Below are 22009 nucleotides of genomic sequence, written 5' to 3'. Positions count from 1 at the left end.
TTCCTCGGCGAGGCACTGGTGCGGCTCCGAGGCTCTACCAGCTAATGATTTCTAGGGACTTCAGCAACAGGGAGGACAGGATGGAGGCGATACGGTACTGATGGTGCTGGTCCCCTGATCGCCTAGATCCGGTGCTGCTGCAATAGAAGTTGGTTCCCGGGCCCCAGGGGAGGGAAGTAGATGCATTTTGTCTGGCAGCAGTTCCCCTTCTGAAGCAGTGGCTCTTTTAGGCAAGGTTCATTGTCCATTTACTCCTACTCCAAACCTGGTTTGGCTTGTTCCCAGTCTTTCCTTAGCTTTTCTTTTGCGTTCAGTGCTTAAAACTTACTTTCTGTGTGCTTTTGACTCCTTTTTTTGGCTGATCATGGATGGCATGAATTATTTTTAAGGCTTCCTTTGGGATTTCTAGGAGTTACTTCTTTTGGTGTGGAGTCTTTTGTTTTTGATAGACTTAATTTTTTTAGAATTGTCTTAGATTTACAGCAGAATTGAGCAGAAAATACAGAGCTCCAACATAGCCCTCCCCACCCACATATACATACTTCCCTACTCTCATTCTCCCTCATCCATGTAGCATATTTGGTTCAGTCAGTGATTTTAGTGTGGAGCCTTGCCACTTTTTGTTTTTGTCTTCATTTTGGAGTTTGCTTAGCTATCAGGCAGTCTCTGAATTTGGGGTGCTTTTCCGGAGGAGACTACGTGGGAAATGCACTTTGCAAGGTTTTAAACTGATTATTTTTGTTTGTTTTAAAGGCCTGCTGGGAACAGGACTTCCAAAACGATAAATATGTCTGGAAGGTATGCATTTTAAATATCATTGCTTTGTATTTGTAGTTTATTAGGCATGAACCTAAATGTGAGCTTAAAATTGGTGGGGGGAAAATTAGATGTTTCCTATAGGTAATTTGGGTAGGGGCCATTACTAGTGAAACCATACCTGTGGTTTGTTGAAGTTAAATGAGATCTTTTTAACAGCTTATGGTTAACAATACATTTTGTTTTAGGCTGTGGTCCAAGGCCATTTTTGCTGGCTATAAGAGGGGTCTCCGGAACCAGAGGGAACACACAGCTCTTCTTAAAATTGAAGGTGTTTATGCTCGAGATGAAACTGAATTCTATCTGGGCAAGAGATGTGCTTATGTGTACAAAGCAAAGAAGTAAGTTTATTAGTATTATGCATTTTGAGTTTTTACTTAATTTGTCTCGTTTGAAGTTGATAAAGTGGTACTGTTGTGGCTTCTACTTTGGGATTTTAAGGAACTTCATGGGTGGTAGTAGATGTAGGTGTCTTCTGCACTTAGAAAAATTAGAGCTGTGAATTGTTTCAGGGAAGGAGTCAACTCATATTATGATCTTAAAGTTTTATAGAGCATTTTTCATGATCTTTAATTCATTTTGTTGATGTCTTAAAATTATGTTTTATATACATGCTTAAAGATGTTACATCTCAAAAACATTGATTCTTAATCTTGGGTTCTTAGGCCCATTCCAGATCAATTAAAATCTCTGGGGTAGAGGCAAGGGGGATGGGAGGGGGGTGGAAGAAATGGGTGGGCTGTGTTTATTTAAATTGTTTTTATCTTTAGGGGCATGCTTCCACCCCACCCTACCCTCCTCTTGCAACCAAAGTGATTCTTTAAAATTGGAAGTCAAATCATCTCAAACACCAACTGTTCCCCATCTCATTTAGTAAAAGCCAAGTCATTAAGGAGCTTCTAAGACTGCATTCAGGGCTCCCTGTTTCTACTCTTAACTTGGCTACATCATCTCATGGTATCTTACAAGTCTTTCCACAGGCCAGGGACACAACCTCAGGTTTTTAACACATACTGTTCCTGTAACTTCCAATCTTTTTTCCAATATTAGCCTTCTTAGTAAGGCCTTCCCTGGCTATTTAATATTGCAAACAAATTCCTCTCCCTACACTCAACATCCTCACTTTTCTTGTCCCTAAGAGTCACCTTGATTTTGTATCACACTATAATGGTTGCCTGGGTTCTCATGCCTTTTTCAATCCTCCTTTAAAATCAGCAACACAGTAACTCCTGGTGGAAAACCGAACAAAACCAGAGTAATCTGGGGAAAGGTAACTCGTGCTCATGGAAACAGTGGCATGGTTCGTGCCAAATTCCGAAGCAATCTTCCTGCTAAGGCTATTGGACACAGGATCCGTGTGGTAAGTACAGTTATTAGCAGTATGATACCTTGTTGAATCAAAGCTCAAGGGGTTTGGCTTTGGCCACTGAAGACTTATTTATTGAGTACTGAAGTAATTGCTAGAAAATAAAAATTCAGCATTTTCCTGGCATAATTCTGAGTGTTTCCCATCTCTTCATCATCACAGTCTTGTTTGAATTGGTATTAGTATTTTATAGACGAAAACTGGTGTTTGTGTTTTTAGCTGCTAGGACTTGGACCCAAGTCTTTTAATTCTGTGATTTTTCTAAAATAGCTCCTGTTTCCTTCAGTTAGAATCCCTTTTTAGTATGACTATATCCTTTAGGTGAGGTCATGGGGTATTTCTGAACCCTGCTTAGCAGTTGAGATTTCTCATCAAAGGAGTTTTTTTGTTTGTTTGTTTGTTTGTTTTTAACTGTCATTAGAGGAAGCAACATTAAATGGACTTTCAGTGTTCCCAGTACTGGTTCTGGGACATTGACCTAGACATTCACCTAGAAACTGAAGGCTATAAAAATTTAGTTCTCTCCCTAGGATGTAAGTCATTGGATATTTTTCAGAGATGGGTAATGAGACAATGGAAGGTTTATTCATGTTGGGGTACTTGGTAACAGTTTGTATATAACATGCACCTAATGACATTGTGTTCTTTTCCCCTCCCCAGATGCTGTACCCCTCAAGGATTTAAACTTATTGAAAAGAAAATAAAAGTGTGAATTTGTTCTCTTGTATTTTTGTTAAGTGGCTTAAAATTTTCTTTCCTGCAAATTCATTTGCTAAGTGCTTAAATGTTGGTGGTTATCCGAGATTTTCAGAGAACAAGGAAGCCTAGAGAATTACAGAGATTGAGACAACAGGAGAGTTTTGATGATGATGGGATGTATCTTAATATAAGGCTTTAAATGGTGAGGGGAAGGTTACAAGTAAGCTATAGTTGGGAACAGTGGAAAGGAGTATCTTGGAAGGTTTAGAGTGATAAAGCACTTGAACCTAGCCTCTGAAAAGTTTTTGGACAAGTGGAGACACCCAGTGTATTCCAGAAAGAGCAGAATTCGGAATTCTTAGCCAGTACAGATATATACCATGAAACTTCTTGACCTTTAAAGTACCTTGTAGTGCATACACTTGTTCAACATAGATTGGTTGGGAAACTTGGGACTTTAAAATGGTATTTAGAAGGAATTTGAATGGTGATATATTGGTGGTATTTGGCAGCTCGTTTGAACATACAGGGATGAGAAAGCCTTGGAATTTGTGACTTGACAAAGTGTTCCAGTGTATAACACTGGGAATATGTGTAAGTTGGAAATATCCCCAAAATACTACATGCCTCAACAAGTAATCTAGGGCCGGGGTTGGGGTGGGATGTTAGGTTTGCCTGGATAGTATAGCTTTCCTTGGCTTCATGTTTTAATGTAAAATGCAGGATTGAGATACTTTGGCATGATGTAAAGGAAACTAAGCAGGGCTGCAGAGTATTTTAAATCTCAGAATGTGCTGAATACAAGTTTGAACCAAGGCATCAGTTTGCAGCATGATGATTTTAAATGTTTGATGCAGTAGCAGCTACTCCTTTTATTAATCAACAAATCGTGACGTTCCACTGAAAATACCAACAAGATACTGGGAGTTTGCTAAACTCAGCCCCTTTCAACAGTTTTAATTGTATTTGGGTTCTCTTGACTAAATGATCAGCATGCTAAAAATGTATGGTAGGGAGTGGTGAGAGACCTTTGAAGGAGAAAGGTGTAATAGTAGCACACTGCAGTTCTATGGTTTGCTTAGTTTAATAGTGGCCCTGAAGCCAAAATTGCTGCAGGAAAAGTCACATGTTAGACAGAAATGGGGGTTGTGTCTGTACTGCCAGTCTCATTTGTCTAGCAGCAGCAGCCCTTAGGAAGTATGGCCTCAAGTTGGATGGTGAGAAGCAGCTTGGAGCCAATTATGCTCTCTTCACCAGATGTTAGTGGTGCATTTCATGGCCCCCACAACTAAGAATTTGGTTAGTAGAACCCTAAGGAAATTGAACGAGGGAAGGAAGTGCAGTTTTCAAACCTCCTCCAGTGAGATTTAGTTACCCTTCTCAAAAAACTGCCAACATAGGAGTAACTACTTTGTTGTGCCAGTGAAGTAGATATACTCTTGGGGTACTCAAGAATAAAGAAATGCTTGGGGGTAGGAGTTACAGAAAAAGGAAATGGCACAAAGATTTTATGTGAAAGCAGAAAGTATTTGAGGGACCGTTCAGCTGTTAACATAGTGTGACTGAAACCTATTGTGCGGAGTTAATTGGAAAGTAAGTAGAAAACTAAGAGATGACAGGAATTTATATTCCTCTATGTATGAAAGTATCACTGAAGAGCCCAATTGACTTTGGAGAGGAGTCTTCAAGGGTAACGTTCCTAGATTTGGTTGCTGAGTCTGTTGGTAATAGTGCATTTACAAAGTTGGAGAACCAGGAGATAGTTTGGTGGGGGGTAACTGAGTTTGAGGAAGCTGGTGAATGTCCACCTGTGAACATGTCCAGAAAAGCAGATGGCTATTTGAATCTGGATTAGGCATATAGAGGAGAGGGGAAAATAATCTCAATTCTCCTTTGTTAGGAGCTGCTGACTAGAACTAGGTAGGTGATGGTAGAGCAATGGGGTGGATAAACAAGAAGTGGTAGGCATTTGAACAATGTAGGGAAGAAAGCTAAAAATCCTTAAGATAACCAGAGTAAATGCAGTGACAAATGAGCCCTGCATGCAAATTCATACACCCTCCTAAACTGATGTAATGGCAGCACTTATAAATGAGAACGTGTATTGTGTTTTTCTGCTCCCTTCAAGTTTGGTCAGTGCAAGGCAGTTCTCAAGACAAAGTTACAATGGAGGAGCCCCATGTTTCACAAAAAAATGAACTTAAATGGCTAGCAGCTCATCGAAACTGCCTCTCCCACAGCATGGTACTCCTGCTACCAGCAGGAACTTGAAGATGGCTGATTCCATTCTTTGTTCACAATCTGCAACTTCTTTGTGGTCTCATGGGGAGAGAACTTCCTGAAAGTGATAAATTTTGTTTGAAATCTCAACATCCTCTAGTTGTGGGGTGATAAGACACATCTAATGAGTCTACTTGTAAAATGCCCATTCCCCCCTTTTTGGGAGTACATAATCTTCACCAACAAATTGTAAGTGCTTCGGGCCTTTCTGTTCTTCCTACCATTACAGTTCCTAGTATAGTAATTTATAAAACTCAATTCCTGGAATGACTGTTACAGTTCATTGCTTTTAATTTCTAGTTTTAATTCTTTCATGGGCAACAGGAAGATTTGTCCCAATTGCCAATTTTTTATAGTTCCTCACGGCTCAGTTTTTAAGGTAGTTGCCCTAATGGCAAGGATCTACCTACTCTCCGGAATTAATGCAGTTGCAGTTCTCAAATTAAGACAAATTACGGGATGTGATTGAAAAGTAATGAACACACCTGATTTTACAGAAATTGGTTCAAAATTGGTGACTCAGGATAAGTCAAAATGAAAATTATTCCATTGACCTTTTATACAGAGAGCTAAACCATAAAAACTTTTGCATCTGTATGTCTAAGCACCTGGCACGTAGTGAGTGCATATGTTTTCGATAAATAACTGAATTCAAAACAAAAACTCCCTTAGTAAGGACACCCACGTACTACCATGCCATTAACATTAACACCCGCTAGTCTTCTCACAGCCCGACTCACGTGGGCGGCCAAACGGCATTTATTGGCCGACTTCACGCGAATGAGACGCGTTGGACGTGATGCAACGCTCATCCGCGGTGAACTTCCTACGGGTGACGCTAGCCAATCAAAAAGCACCTTTCCGCCGCCTCGTCCCTCCACCTGCCTGGAGAGGCGAGGGGCGGGGCTGGCGCTGGGCGCGGAGGCGTCACGTACTCCATGGTAACGACGCTCGGCCTGAAGATGGCGGCCGAGTGGGGCAGAGGAGCGGGCTCCTCGGGTTCAGGCCGGGTTCTGAGCCGGTGGCATTGGAGCGGTTCTTTATGGGTCCGAGGCGTTTTACTCCTGTTGGGCGGGCTCCGGGCAAGCGCCACATCTATTCCAGTCTCCTTGGGCAGTTCCCCTCCCTGCCGGCACCACGTCCCCTCTGACTCTGAGGTAGGGCCACGGAGTGGTGGGAGCGGGCCCTATGAGGGTAAAGTAGTAAGGGAGGCGATGGCATAGAGGGTAGTGATTGGAACAAGGTGTACTGTAGGAGAAAGCCAGACTGGGCCAGAGGTTTTGAACTCTTAGAGGGCTGGGACCAGCTATCAACTCTTCCTGTACCACAACAAAGTGGCTCAGTTAGGCACTCAGAAAATCATGACTTTCCTGAGCGGAGGGTTGTGCTTAGCAGGTAGTCCTAGAGCAGTGGTTTTCAAACTTGAGCGTGCATCAGAATCACCTGAAGGGCTTGTTAAAACACAGATTGCTGCTGCATTCCCTCCCGCTGCCCAGTTCTGTCTCAGTAGGTATGGGATGGGGCCCCAGAATTTGCAGGTGAAGTTCCCAGATGGTTGCTGGTGCTGCTTGTCCAAGGACCACACTTTGGGAACCAAAACGTTCGGGAAGGAATTGATAGGAGAGCCAGGCAGAGGCATTGAAGGAATAGTGGGGGTTCTCTGAAGACAAAATTCAAGTTTAGTTTCACATTGCTTGCTTTACCCTGTTCTCCTGCCCTGGAAGTGTCTGCCTCTTTCCCATTACTTTTTTTCCCCCCTGTCTAAATTCTTTGATTTTAAGTTCCTTAACCTCAAGTCAGCCTGCTGAAACCACCCCAGCAGAATGTTCTTTTCATTTCGCAGTATGTCTTATCCGAACTCTTTACTGGCACTTAACCAAGTACTACTGTGGTGATAGCTTATGTTTCAGGCATATATTGCCTTTGCAGTTAGATTGTGATGTTCCTTGCGTATTAGACTTTGATTCCTCTACAGTACTTAGCTCCATGGAGTGCCCACAATAATCACTATTCTTTGAGGAAAGGAGAAAGTACCTGGGGCAGGGCTGCATATTGTGGTTGATTTTATAATTTGTCTCATTACTTTATCAAGAAAGATTAATCTGGAAGTTTTCAGTTCAGCTCAGAAATCTGACTAGTCATTTTTTTTGTAATTTCCAAAAATTTCTGTGCATGCTGTTCATAACCATATGTGCCAGAATACTGTTTGGGGTTTGTGTATTTCAGCTTTTATCATGACACTGCATTCTGGCTGAATTATTTATTTTTCAGTCTCTCAGCAACTTTTAAGTTTATAATACAGTATCATTGTTCGTAGTCACTATGTAGTGCATTAGATCTTCAGAACTTATTTATCTACTCTTTGCAAGTTTGTACCCTTAAACAACATCTCCTCAATTTCCCTATTCACCTGGTAAATACTTTTTAAAAATCATTCCCACAAAGCCCTGCACTTCTCTCTTTGAATTTAGATTAAAATAAGAGAAAGTAGTTCAGAGAACTGCAAAATCTCTGCTCTATAAGGAACCTAAATGGCTGTTTTCCTCTTGTGATTGTTGCCAGTGTACAAATCTTGTACTTACATTTGACAAATAGGGAAATTATCTCCAGGGGCAGCCCCTTTGCTTTTTGGAGAGATTATTGTTCTTTTTATAGAGCTGAAAACTCTTCCTGAAACTTCCACCCACTCTTCTTATTTATGGCTCATGCCTGAACAAACTTAATAGTGTTCGTGCTTCAGATATTAAAAGAAGCTATTAAGTTCTTCTTGAGAGTTCTCATCCCTAATTTTCCTAGTTCTTCACAGGGTATATAATAAGCAAGTCCTCCTAACCATTCTTTTTGCTTTTACCTGGACGCAAGTTATAGGCAAGTAGTGTTCATTGTACTCATATTAGTGGCTGCATCTCTTGTTAAATGCTATAGGAAGTTTCAGTAACTTTTTATTGTTAGTGCTGGGGAACTGCAAAGCATTTTGACTCATATAACTTGTTCTCAACTAAAAACTCTTTAAGTTTTGTTTTGTTTTTATTTTTTATTATGTAAACTAAAACAAAACTCAAAACCAGAATAGTTTGATGAACTCCCATGACCCTTCACCCAGCTTCAACACTTATCAGTATTCTCTCGTTCTGTTTCATATACTTCTGCCCATTCCCTATCATCCCACTGTTATTGTTCCTTTTAAGTTTTTTTTGGATAAGATTTATATATACTGAAATGCAGCAAACGCAGTAATTTACATCCATGTAAAACTCACAATCCTGTAATAATACAGAATATTCCCATGTCTCCAGAAATTTCCCTCCTATCCTGTGCCAGTCACTCTCTCCCATCCATCCCAGGTAACTATTGTTCTGATTTTTTTTTTTACATTAGATTTATGTTTTACATTAAATTAATTTTGCCTCTTCTAGAACTTTGTTTATATAAATGGAATTATATAATATGTACTGTTATATGGTAGATTACATTGAATTTTCTAATAGTAAATCAACCTTATATTTTTGGGATAAACTCTACTTGGTCATAATGTATTATACATTTAATATACTTCTGAATTCAATTTGCTAATAGATTAAGGATTTTTGCATCTATGTTTATGAGTAATATTGATTTATAATCTCCTTTTTTAGTGAAGTTTTTGTTAGCTTTGGATATCAGAATTATACCTGTGTTACATAATGAGTTGGGAGGTTCCATCATATATTTTCTAAAAGAGTTTATATGAAATTTCTTCCTTAAATGTTTAGAGTTTTCTTTGTAGAGAGTTTTAAAAAGTACTTTTATTGAACTATAATTTATATACCATTAAATTGACTTACTTAAGTGTCCAATTAAGTGATTTTCATTAAATTTACAGAGTTGCAAAACTATCACTACAATCCAATTTTAGAACATTTCCATCACCCTAGAAAGATCCCTTGTGTCCATTTATAGGAAATCCATATTTTCACTTCTGGCCCCAAGCAACCACTATGTAAGATTAGATAAATCCAATTTTTCTGATACAAGTATATTCATAGTTTCTGTTTGATCCTGTGTCAGTCTTGGTAACTTGTGTTTTTCAAGGAGTATATTTCATCAAGGAGTATATTTCATCAAGTTAAATTTATTGACAGAGTTGTTCATAATAATTTATCCTTTTGATATCTGTAGAATCTGTAGTGATATTTACTCTTTTATTTCTAATGTGGTAATTTGTGCTTGTTCTGTTTTATTCTAGTCCAATCTTTTTAGGGGCTTATTAATTTTATTAATCATTTAAAATAGCCTTACATTTTCCTGAGATTAAACCACACTTGATCATGTTATATTACTCTTTTTACATTTTGCTGGATTTGATTTACTAGTAGTTTTTTATGATTTTGCATATATATTCATGAGGGATATTTGTCTGTAGGTTTGTTTTTTTTTTAATTCAATAGCTTTGTTGAGTTTGGTATTAAGGTAATGCTGGCCTTACAGAATGAGTTAAGAAATATTTCTTCCTCTTCTATTTTCAGAGTTTGTGTACAATCAGTATTGTTTCTTCCTTAAATGTTTAGAATTCATGAATGGAGCTATCTCATTCTGGAATTTTCTCTTTTGGAGAGTTATAAACGATGAACTTATTTTCTTTAATAGATATTAGACTATTCAGGTTGTCTCTTTCTTCTTGATTGTGTTTGGTAAGTTATGTCCTTCAAAAAATTTCATCAAAGTGGTCAAATGTATGGAAATACAATTTTTCTTAATGTTTCCATTTGGTCTTCTAAATGTCTGTAAAGGGTTCTGGTTCCAATTCTAGTTTGTTGGTGGTTTTCCACACACCACCAAGCCACTCTCCAACACTAGCCGAGTGTCCTACAATTCAACTCAATTCTAACGCTGTCTACCTAGAGATAGCATCAGATTCCATAGGTTAAGTGTTCAGACCTACAATATTGCCCCCCTTTTCCCACTTGATGCCAATCCCAAGTCCATGTTATTCGTTCTTCTGACAAACCTATCAGAAGTTAAAACGACCCCCACCTTGGGTTTGGTTAATTTGCTAGGGAGGTTCACAGAACTCAGAGAAGATTTTACCTACTAGATTACTGGTTTATTATAAAAGGATGTAGCTCAAGAACAATCAGATGGAACAGATGTATAGGGCAAGATATGGAGAAAGGGCACAGAGTGTCAATGTTCTCTGAGCATGTCACTTTCCCAGAAATCTCCACGTGTTCACCACAATTGAAGCTCTCCAACCCCTATCCTTTCAGGTTTTATGGAGGTATTACATAGACATGATTGATTAAATCATTAGACATTGGTGAGTGAGCTTGATCTCCAGCCTTTCTCCTCTCCTCAGAGCTTAGAAAGGGTGGGGAAGGACTGAAAGTTCCAGTCTTCTATTCACATGGTTGACTCAGCTGGCAACCAGGCCCTATCTTTAGGTGCTTTCCAAAAGTTACCTCAGTAACATGACAAAAGACACCTTGATCACTTTTGTCATTTAAGAAATTCCAAGGGTTTTAGGAAATTCCATAAGTGGGACAAAGACCAAATATATTTTTATTATAAATCACAGTATCACAGTCTATAAAGTCTATTGTGATGTCTCTTGTTTCATTCTTGATATTGGTTATTGGTGTCTTCTCCCTTAATATTCTTAGAGGTTTATCAATTGTATTGATCCTCTCAGAGAATCGCTTCTTGGTTTCATTGATTTCTCATTATTATTTTTCTATTTTCCATTTAATTGATTTCTGTTCTTTATTATTTCCTTTCTTCTGCTTTCTTTGAGTTTAATATGCTCTTTTTCTAGTTTCTTAAGATGGAAGTTTAGATGATTAATTTGAGATTATTTTTGCACTTTAAATATTTTGTTATAAAGTTCTAAACTCTAACTATATCCTGCAAATATTAATTTGTTATAATCTTATTTTCATTCAATTAAAATATTTTCTAATCTTCTTTGTTACTTCATCTTTAACCTAAGAATTACTTAGAAGTTTATTGTTTGATTTTCTAGTATTTGGAGATTTCCCAGTTATCCTTTTGTAATTGCATTGTAGTTGAATTTAGTTATAGATAGAGAACACCCTTTATATGATTTCAGTCTTTTTATGTTTCTTAAGATTTGTTTTATAGCCAAAAATGCTGTCTATCCAGGTTAATGTTCCATGTGTACTTGAGAAGAATGAACATCCTCTTGTTGTTGGGGCAGGTGGTTGGTTCTATAAATGTCATTTAGGTCAAGTTAGTTTTAGTTCTGCCCAGGTCTCCCACATCCTTCCTGATTTTCTGTCTACTTGTATCGATTACTGAGATAGGAATGTTGAAGTCTCTAGCTCTAATTGTAGATTTGTCTATTTCTCGTCTTAGTTTTCAGTTTTTGCTTCATGTATTTTGAAGCTCTAGTGTTAGGTGTTTACACATTTTAGATTATTGTATTTTTTGGACACATTTAGCATTACATACTGACCCTCTCATTATCCCTGGAAATTAATACTCCTTGTTTTGAAATATGCTTTGTCTAATAACTAACATAGCTGCTCTGGTTTTCTTTTGATTAATGTTTGCATGATATATCTTGGGAAACCAGACATGTTTCTGATGAAACAAAATTATAAGTATATTTTAAGGCAGGACCAGAAAATCTAAACATAAAGTTCTCTCTGTCTTTTTGGGCTTCCTCCCTCCCTCCCTGTGTGCATCTGCATTACACATTAACCAGGCCTCCTCAAAGATGGAAATGCCTGCTCAACCAAAAAGATCAGTTTTTCCCTTTCTTCTGGTACTAGGAATGTAATTTCTTAAAAGAATAGCGTTCTTTCCCAACTCTGTAGGGGGTCACAGTGACTTGATGCTTGCTTTGGCTTTGTGTGTACTTACCTGGACTATATATCTTTGGTGAACTTTGTGTAAAATATCACTATGTCATTTTGATGTACGATCCTTTCTTGAAAATGTATGTGACTGTGCCTTTGACTTCTAACAGGTAGAAGGAACAGCTCTCAGAACTTCTGAGAGTGTGTCTCCCAGGTTATAATCCTCAGTTTGACTTGAATAAAATTCCCTTTCTTCTTCTTAACTTGTTAATTGAATTTTCCTCATTTCCAAGAGTCCTCTGCTAGTGGAATCACACAGGACATGCTTAATCCCTTCAGCAGTAATTTGTAACAACAAGCACAAAATGTTGTCTGCAGGGAAGCTCATCTGAGTCTAGGAGCCCAGGGTTTTTGTTGGAGATTGGTCATGTAGGCACCTTTTCACTCACTAACATTCCTGGCTCTGAGAAGTAAACAAATGTTCAGCATAAACTATATTATTTCTATTAACAGTTTTGGCACAATGAGACTCCCTTATCACTTAGGGAAGTTTTATATCACTGTAGGGGAACTATTTTCCATTCAAGTTCTTTGACCAGTGAAAGGTCAAATTTGCAAGTAGGCCTTTCTAAAGATAGCAGGCAGAGGCCTGCTATATTAACTGTTTTATGCACAATAGCCTTATATTTACTTATATATCATTTCCAGTTGTTTTCATTCCTTCATATAGACCTGGTATAAACTGAATGTTTGTTTCCCCCCCAAATTCATATGTTGAAATCCTAACTCTCAGCATAATGGTTAAGAGGTGAGGTCTTTGGTAGATGATTAGGTCTTGAAGGCAGAGCCCTTAGGAATGAGATTAATACCTGTATGAAAGAGCTCTTGGCCCCTTCTGCCAGGGGCTACAATGAAAATTTGAGAATATGGCCTTAAGAAACAAGAATTGGGCCCTCACTAGACACCCAGACTTCAAGTACCTTGATCTTGGACTTGCCATCCTCCAGAAGTGTGAGGAATAAATTTCTGTTGTTTATAAGCCACCAGTATGTGATATTCTGTTACAGCAGCCTGAGCTAAGACAAGATCCGAGGTACCATCTAGTGTCATTTCTGTTACCAAAAAGAACTTCCTTTAGTGTTTCCTGTGGTAGGGGTCTGCTGTTGATGAATTCTTTCCATTTCTGTGTATCTGAAATATCTGTATTTCCTCTTCTTTTTTGAGGAGGCGTTTCACTGGATACAGACTTAAGTGTTGAACAGCTTTCTTTTAACACTTGAACTATGTGTTCCATTGTCTTCTATCTTCATTTTTTAAAAATTAGTTAATTTTTAAAAGCAGTTTTAGATTCACTGTAAAATTATGAAGAAGGTACAGAGATTTCCCAAATACCCTGTTCCTCTTTACATGCATACAGCATTCCCAACCAGAGTGGTACTTTTGTTACAACTGATGAAACTGTGTTGACACGTCATAACCACCCAAAGTCTACAGTTTAAATTAGGGTTTACTCTTGGTGCTGTACATTATGTGGGTTTGGACAAATGTATACTGACATGTAACCATCATTACAGTATCATACAGGGTAGTTCACTGCCTTCAGAATCATCTGTGCTCCACCTATTCATTCCCACCCTTCCTTCCCTGGCAAACACTGATCTTTTTACTGTCATAATTTTGCCTTTTCCAGAATGTCATATAGTTGGAATCATATAGTATGTAATCTTTTCAGATTGGCTTCTTTCACTTACTGAGAAGTATTTAAGGTTACTCTATGTCTTTTCATAACTTCATAGGTCATCTTTTTTTTTTTTCTTTTTCTATAGAGGAATTGTTAGACGAGACTACCCAGATGCGAAAGGTACATAGGTCATCTTTTTAGCTCTGGATAATACTCCATTTCTGGATTTACCACTGTTTATTTATATATTCACATACTGAAGAACACATTGGCTGCTTTTAAGTTGTAGCAGTTATGAATAAAGTTGCTATAAACATCTGTAAACAAGTTTTTGTGTGGCTGTAAGTTTTTAACTCATTTGAGTAAATACCAAGGAGCATGATTACTGGGTAGTTATGGTAAAAATATGTTTAATTTTGTAAGAAACTGCCAAACTGTCTCCCAGCGTAGCTGTACATTTTGTATTCCCACCAGCAATGAATAACAGTTTCTGCTGCCCCACATCTTTGGCCAGCATTTGGTGTTGTATGTGTTCCAGATTTTGGCCAAAATCTGTCAAAGACCAGTTGACTGTATTTCTATGGATCTATTTCTGGGCTCTCTATTGTGTTCCATTGATCTATTTGTTTCTCTTTTGCCAGTATCACACTGTCTGGATACTGTAATTTTATAGTAAATCTTGAGGTCAGGTTTTCTCAGTCCTTCACCTTTGTTTTTTTTCTTTAACATTTTGTTAGCTATTCTGGGTCTTTTGCCCTTAATATAAACTTTGGAATCAGTTTGTTGACATTTCACAGTATAATTTGTGGGATTATGATTCAGATTTCATTTAATCTATAGATGAAGTTGGGAAGAATTGACATCTTGATAATATTTGAGTCTTCCCATCCATGGGCATGAACTGTCTCTCCATTTATTTAGTTCTTTTATTTGGGGGGGGGGAGTGTTACACTTGAAATTTAGTTTATTAATTTTTTATTAATAGATTTTATTTTTTATAGCAGTTTCAGGTTCACAGCAGAATTGAGCAGAAAATACAGAGAGTTTGCACATAGCCCTCCCCACCCACAAATATATACTCCTCTACCCTCAGTATCCCTCATCAATGTGGCATATTTGATAAAATCGATGAACCAACATGGGCACATTACTATCAACTAAAGTCCGTAGTTTACATTAGGGTTCACTCTTTTTTTTTTGTTTTAAACTTTTTTTTATTGAGTTGTAGTCATTTTACAATGTTGTGTAAAATTCCAATGTAGAGCACAATTTTTCAGTTATACTTGAACATACATATATTCATTGTCACATTTTTTTCCCACTATGAGCTACCACAAGATCTTGTATATATTTCCCTGTGCTATACAGTGTAATCTTGTTTATCTATTCTGCATATGCCTATCAGTATTTACAAATTTTGAACTCCCAGTCTGTCCTTTCCCACCCCCCTCCACCTTAGGGTTCACTCTTGATGTTGTATATTCTATGGGTTTTGACAAATGCATAATGACATGTAGTCACCACTGTAGAATCATACAGAATAATTTCATTGCCCTAAAAATCCCTTGTGTGCCATCTATTCTTTCCCTCCTCTCTCTCCCAAACCCCTGGAAATCATTATCTTTTTATTGTTTCTGTAGCTTTCCCTTTTCCAGAATGTCATTTGGTTGGAATCATATAGTCTGTAACCTTTTCAGACTGGCTTCTTTCATTTAGTAATATGTCTTTTAAGTTTCTTCTAGATCTTTCATGGTTTGATAGCTCATTTCTTTTTTTTTTTTTACTGCACATGTATTTTTTAATTTACATATATGTACTGTTCATTGTTTCTAAGAATGTTTAGAGCTTTAGCTTTTAAACTTACATAGTTATCAAAGGAATAAAGCCAACCAAAAAATAAGAATTAATTAAAAAAGATACATACACCCTGCTGTTAACAGCGACATTATTTACAGTTGCCAAGATACGGAAGCATCCTAAGTGCACATCAATAGTTGAATAGATAAAGATGCAGTATATACGTATTATATAATGGAATACAACTCACCTATAAGAAAGAAGGATATTTTGCCATTTGCGGCCCTTCATTCACTTTTTTTTTTTTTCACTTCAAAAACCAGAATTTTATAACTGGCACAAACATTTCTATTGCATAAAAAACAACAAAATACCTAGAAATACTCCGAAAACCGAAATGACACAAAGAAATGGAAAGATTTCTTTGCTCTTGGATTGAAAGAATCAACACTATCAAAATGGCCACACTACCCAAAGCAATCCACAGATCCAGTGCAACCCATGTCAAAATACTCATGACATTCCTCAAAGAACTAGAACAAGCAATTCCAAAATTTATAAGGAACCACAAAAGACCCCAAACAGCCAAAGCAGTATTTTGTAGGTCTTTCTTTCTTTCTTCTTTTTGTTCTCTTTCCTTATGGTTTGATGACTAGAGAAGTTCCTTTAACATTTGTTGTAAAGCTGGTTTGGTGCTGAAATCTTTTAGCTTTTGTTTATCTGTGAAGCTTTTGATTTCTCCCTCAAATGTGAACAGAAGCTTTGCTGGATAGAGTATTCTTGGTTGTAAATTTTCCCCTTTCATCACTTTAAATATATCTTGCCATTCCCTTCTGGCCTGTAGATTTTCTGCTGAAAAATCAGCTGATAACCTTGTCAGTTCCCTTGTATGTTATTTATTGCATTTCTCTTGCTAATTTTAATATTTTCTCCTTATCCTTAATTTTTGTCCGTTTCATAACTATGTGTTCCTCTTTGGGTTGACCCTGTGTGGTACTCTCTGTGCTTTAGTTTATTAATTTTAAGTTGGGACCTCAATTAGCTAATCTATACTTTTTTCCCCCCAAATCTATTCCTTTTTTTTTTTTCAGGTGATAAATAAGGTCCATCTTAAGGCAAATCATGTTGTAAAGAGAGATATTAATGAACATTTAAGAATCAAGATTGTCTATGATAAAAGTATTGAAGAGTAAGTACACCATTATTTTGTCATCTTTTTAAATTAAGAATCAAACTATTGAAGATAGTTTCATCTGTTACCTAGAGTTCCATAGATGGAACTAGGTGCTAATGCACCCTCAAAATGGAATTAAGCTAAATATGCTTTTTAGTTTGGAAAGATGAATGCCATAGGATATGGTTTGACTCTACACATCATGAATAATTTAAACAGAACCAGTGTATATCTACTTGGATTTGGTCAGTAACAGACCTAGAAGGCACTTCCACAATAAGTACTTGGAGGAAAATAAGAGGAAGTACTAATGTATACAATAATGAGAATATTTATGAAGTTATTAACCAGAGAGATGATGTAGCCTAATTTTTAGTTTAGTGTAAGGGGAGTCCAGAAAGCAGGTAAAATAATGAATCTGTAGTAGTTTTTAAACAGGTACTAGGAGTAATTGATGTCTTTCCCTATCTTTAATTTTCCGAAGAAATGAAGCAGTATGTTATCATGCCTGGCGTTGTGTTTTGGCACAGAATAAACTCTTAAATGCTCATTGAGGTAAACTGAGATTTGAGGGGACTGGTACTGCATGTTTCCACAAAGCATTCCTTGGGGCTCCTGCCAGATGTATTCTGAACAAATGAGACTGTACTCTGCCCTTAGCATGGCAATTTTTATGTTTTATGTCATTATATTTTCAGGTTGCTCCCTGAGAAAAGATACCTTGTAAAGGTATGTAATAAGTACTCATGGCTTGAATTGAATACTTAAAATGGGTGGATTTTGTTGTATGTAAATTTTACTTCAGTAATGAGGAATATATACATGACTATTTTGTGAATGACTGAATAAAAGATGTTAGTAGTGAATATATTTATACTTTTCACCAATATATTTATCAAGTTATAAAATGAGAAGGCTAACTTAATATCAAATGTGAACTTGTATCTAACTAGTATCTGTATTCCAGAATTATAAGGCCTTTTCCTTCTTTCCCCTTAGTCATGAATATCCTATGCTTGCTTGTTATAAATATAATTCATCTTTTGGCAGTAATTCTGACTGGTTTTTTTCCACTTTTATTTAGAACAAACTTTTCCCACAAGCTGTTTATTATTTAGAGAAGACTTTTCAGGTCCGTAGACCTGCGGGCACTATATTACTTAGCAGGTATGTCACATTACACACAGGTCATTTTCTTCCATTGTTTAGGACTTTGTCCTCCCCATTCTGTCAGTTGGCAAGTTATGTAATTTATACTAGAATAGTCTATTATGCTGGCTCTTAGAGACCAAACTGCAAGGTATCTAAAAAGAATAAAAGAGAATCTGCTGTATAATCATTCTTTCCCTGATTTTCCATTATAAGGTGACCCAATGGATCTTTTCCTCAGATATGGTTATCCCCTGTTCCCCACATCTCCTTCCTCCCTCCTTTATGTGTATAGTATTGGCTTTTGAAGTATCTGAGTGTTTGAAAACCCGGATCAGGAGGACTTCCCATGGAACCAAAATTCTTTCTTTGTCTACTTTTCTAACTAAAATAGTAACCATTATTAATGAACAAAATATAGCAGCCGCTAGTTTTTTACAGTGTTTTAGCTGCTGTTAACTAATCTTTTTTTTCTAATTAAATTGATGTGCAAATGACCTGAAGACAATGTGCAACAAACCAATACCAATACCTACGAAAGGAAAATGATCACCATAGATGCTGTACTGAGAAATGTGCAGAGCATACAAAATGTGGCCCAGTTATAGTGCCTGAGGAGCACCTCCAGGTAATTCACCCTACTCTTAGCAATGTTTTTATTCTTTAGAATAAACTTAGTACAAATTTTGAATCTCTGCTTGTCACCAAGAAGCTTTTACAGACAAGTTCAAAAGCTTAATTCTTCTACCAAAATTAATCAAGTTAGGTATGCTGATTTTATTTTTTCATTGGTTTTCAAATGAATTTAATGATTTTTTTTCTCCTTTTTTTCCCTTTTTTCAATTTACCTCTGGGGCTGCTGAATCATTTCAGCTTAAACTTTATCTTTGCCCACCAGAGCATCTTTTAGTAGGTATATACCTCAGTATTTTTGGGGAGGTGGTTAATTAGGCTTACCTATTTATTTGTTTTTAATGGAGTTACCAGGGAAGGAACCCATGACCTCGTGCATGCTAAGCATGCATCCTAAACTCTGAGCTATATCCTCGCCCCATACCTTAGTATTTTTAAAGGGCAATTTAACATTATCTCTTAAAATTAAAAAAACTTGTATGCTTCAACCCAACCTAGAAATATATTCTATAAAAATACTTGTGTGTAATATATATTCACAGATATTCTTTGCAAAACTATAAATATGCCTATATTAATATTAGTTAAATTATGATATAATTTATTGAGAATACAAATTTCTTGAGAGTGTAAAGGGTTTTAGGGATATGTTTAAAAACTAAAACAATTTGTTAATTACGTATTTATCTCTTTTCCTAAGACATTTAGAGACATTTCTTAGGCATCTAAAACACTTTGTTTTGCTTTTTTCTAAAGTTATTTTTTGTTTGTTTTTAATTCTCTTGGCTTTTCCAAATTCTGCTTTCTACTTATCTTCTTCAGGGTCCTGATTTTTTTTTTTTTTTAAACAAATGAGTGATCCTGGGAAAGAATGCTTTAAAATCATAGCTTTTCATAACATCAGCTAGTAATATATTAAAGTAATTAAATTTTAAAATTATATATACATGTGTTAGAGAAGCAAGAGTAAACATTGTAATGAAATGAGGATTTCTGTTTTTTCTCTCTCTACAAACATCACTAATATCTAAGAAAACCCCACCATTTACTGATTTTTCTATTTATAATTTGGAGATTATGATTCTTTAGGAGCTTTGATAGAAGAAGTTCTCTAAAAAGCAGATCTTAAAAGAATAATTTGCTTAGGAAAGTAGAAACAAGAGTAGTATTACAAGACGAATTTAACTTTTTACCTTATATACTTTTGTATTATCTGAATTTCTAATAAGATAAATGAATTACTTTATAATAGAAATAGATTTCCATTAGATAAAAAGTTGTTATTGATTAATTTTGAAATAACTATAGATTCACAGGAAGTTGCAAAAAAAATGTGTACAAGGAGGTCCCTTATAATCTTCACCTAGTTTGAGGGTTTAAAAAAACCTTTTATATTTCTGTCTTTTTTGCATCCTGATTGGATGCCCTTTATAAATAGCAATTTTTTATTTTAATTAAGATTATACATTTATGATTATTATATATAAAGTAGCAATTTTAGTAAAATAAAATTAGAGATAGGAATTGAGTACAGAGAAGTATGCGATTTGATAAAAGTTGTGGGATAATAAATAAAAATTAAATCATACATATTTAGAGTCTGGATTCACTATAAATTAAAAGTCCCTATAGCTAATTTTATCTCTGTTCTGATTTTCTGTTGTCCCCCATGGGCTTAGCAATGCAGAGTCTGCTGTGGGGGTAAGTGGCCCTGTGGAGCAGTGGGTGTACCAGACCAGGAGGGCGTCCCGGACGCAGACTTTGTTCTTTATGTTGGTGCCCTGGCTACTGAGAGGTGCAGCCATGAAAACATCATCTCTTATGCAGCCTATTGTCAGCAGGAAGCAAAAATGGACAGGTAAACTTTCCCCTGAGACTTATTCCCCAATATCTAATATAGGAACTCTTAAACAAACCATATTATAAGTGTTTAGAGTACAGGAAGTTTGCATTTGCCAGATTGCGTCTCGTAATAAAAAAAACGGGCTGGGGCTGCGATGGGGGATTCAGGTTATAGGACTGTTATGCATGTGGTAATGTAAATACCAATGCCAAAGAAAAAGTCTACTGTCAATAGCGTTCTCTTCGGAAAGTAGTAAATACCTCTCTAAGAAAACAATTTGAACTTTAATATTAGCTCTTCTGTGCTAAACTGTAAGATGTTAAAAATAACTGTTCATCTAATTGTCATATAACTTGATATGTCCTTAGCCCAATTATCTCTTAAAAATGTAGAGTCTTTTTTATTTATAAAATATTTTAAAAAAATTTTCTTTGTGAAGCAGCCTTGAAATGAAGTTATTATACATATGGAAGACTGTCACACACCAGACAAAGCAATGAAAGGCAGTGGAAGTTGCCATGTCTCAGAATACTTTGTATGTGACATTCTCAGATCTAGGAGAGTTAATGTGACCAGTTCATGTGTATGTAAGGACCACTGCTGAGTTCCTGAACATTCACCTATCTGTCAAAGACTAGATGACTTTAAAGAGATGTTTCATTTCTATTGATATGTAATTAATTTAAGGGAAAAATAAAAGAAATTGTTAGTTGAACCAAGTAGACAATAAAAAGGCAACACTGATATATACTTCAGAATTAAACTGTCAAAACTGAAGGTGGTAAGGAGGTCAAAATCAGCATCGTGGATTGTGAAAGCAGTCTGTTAGCATGATACTGTGTAATTGTTGATCCGTGAAATCAACTCAAAAATCTTTAGCTCTGAATGTTGAAAATGTTTTGAGTCAAATATTGAGTGTATTACTGAAGAAGAAAGTGCTATAATGCTTTTGCAAATATATATGTACTACTGTTTAGTAAAAAGAATATATGTATTTAATAGTGTTCTTTTTCCCCTGAGACACTGTCATTATGGTGTAATTAATGATGTCTCCATATCAAGGAAATGTATTTGAAGTGCTAACTGAATCATAAGTTACTTGATAAAATGAGATGCTTTTTAAAGTAGATGACTTTGAGAAATATACCTTCATAATAGCAGTGCTGCAAAATCATGGGTCTTTATCTTAAGTTGACCTAAACCATATGGATTGTACACACACAGTTTCATTTTTAATATACTCTTGAGTGTTGAAAGAATATTGCAAAACAGTATATATAATATTTCATATCTGTTTTTAAAAAAATCTGTGTATTTGAATGTGCTAAAGAAAAAGTCAGAAATAACCACCTATCCCAATTTTCTCAGGAGTTAACCTTGTTTTAGCCCTAAAAGTCCCATAATCCTGGGAAACCCCACAGCCCTGGGCAAACAGGGATGGCTGGTCACCCTAAACATAAAGCATCCCATTTGTTGATAGCAGTTACCTGTGTAGGTGAATTTAGTGGCAGTAAATTGTAAAATAGGGAGTTTTTCCTTTTTTCTTAGTACATTTCTATAGTTTGGATATATATATACGCTTTACAATGAGCTTTTATTACTTTTTTAAAATAAAAAACATGTTAAAGTGAACCTTATGTATTAAGAACAGAATGACTTCCCTCGGGAGTTGCGGGGAGGGATATAAAATCCCATGGTGGTTCTAGGGGTAGGTCTAGATTAGTTCATCTCTGTTCAGCATCTAATAATACTGAAAGTACTTAGAGTATCTAAT

The 22009-nt window shown here is 36.3% G+C and overlaps 2 protein-coding genes across 3 annotated transcripts in view; both read left to right on the top strand.

Annotated features, from left to right (window-relative positions):
* The first annotated feature begins 753 nt into the window (after positions 1 to 753).
* Positions 754 to 2909, top strand: RPL35A (ribosomal protein L35a). The gene is made up of 4 exons (XM_010959354.3): positions 754 to 798; positions 1005 to 1157; positions 2032 to 2176; positions 2843 to 2909. Exons 1-4 carry the CDS (start codon positions 788 to 790, stop codon positions 2864 to 2866), a joined length of 333 nt encoding a protein of 110 aa, XP_010957656.3. The 5' UTR covers positions 754 to 787; the 3' UTR covers positions 2867 to 2909.
* Positions 2910 to 6086: 3177 nt separating this feature from the next.
* LMLN (leishmanolysin like peptidase) overlaps positions 6087 to 22009 on the top strand; it is a 58739-nt gene continuing 42816 nt past the window's right edge. The window contains exons 1-7 of one of the 2 annotated variants that reach the window (XM_074365082.1): positions 6087 to 6318; positions 8458 to 8505; positions 16528 to 16625; positions 17309 to 17339; positions 17695 to 17777; positions 18264 to 18387; positions 20072 to 20250. In XM_074365082.1, coding sequence (XP_074221183.1) covers positions 6100 to 6318; positions 8458 to 8505; positions 16528 to 16625; positions 17309 to 17339; positions 17695 to 17777; positions 18264 to 18387; positions 20072 to 20250 — 782 coding nt within the window. In that variant the 5' untranslated portion in view covers positions 6087 to 6099. The remainder of the gene's footprint in view (positions 6319 to 8457; positions 8506 to 16527; positions 16626 to 17308; positions 17340 to 17694; positions 17778 to 18263; positions 18388 to 20071; positions 20251 to 22009) is intronic. The other variant, XM_074365083.1, reaches the window with a different exon arrangement.

The sequence above is a fragment of the Camelus bactrianus genome, chromosome 1 (assembly GCF_048773025.1).
Source record: "Camelus bactrianus isolate YW-2024 breed Bactrian camel chromosome 1, ASM4877302v1, whole genome shotgun sequence".
Lineage (NCBI taxonomy): Eukaryota > Metazoa > Chordata > Mammalia > Artiodactyla > Camelidae > Camelus > Camelus bactrianus.
This window is presented reverse-complemented; position numbering and strand designations above follow the sequence as displayed.

Bases quoted from the DNA above. Each gene is read 5' to 3' on its own strand.
- RPL35A (XM_010959354.3), top strand. The intron at 1,158-2,031 runs GTAAGTTTATTA...CTTTAAAATCAG, and splicing joins TATGTGTACAAAGCAAAGAA to CAACACAGTAACTCCTGGTG. The intron at 2,177-2,842 runs GTAAGTACAGTT...TCCCCTCCCCAG, and splicing joins TTGGACACAGGATCCGTGTG to ATGCTGTACCCCTCAAGGAT.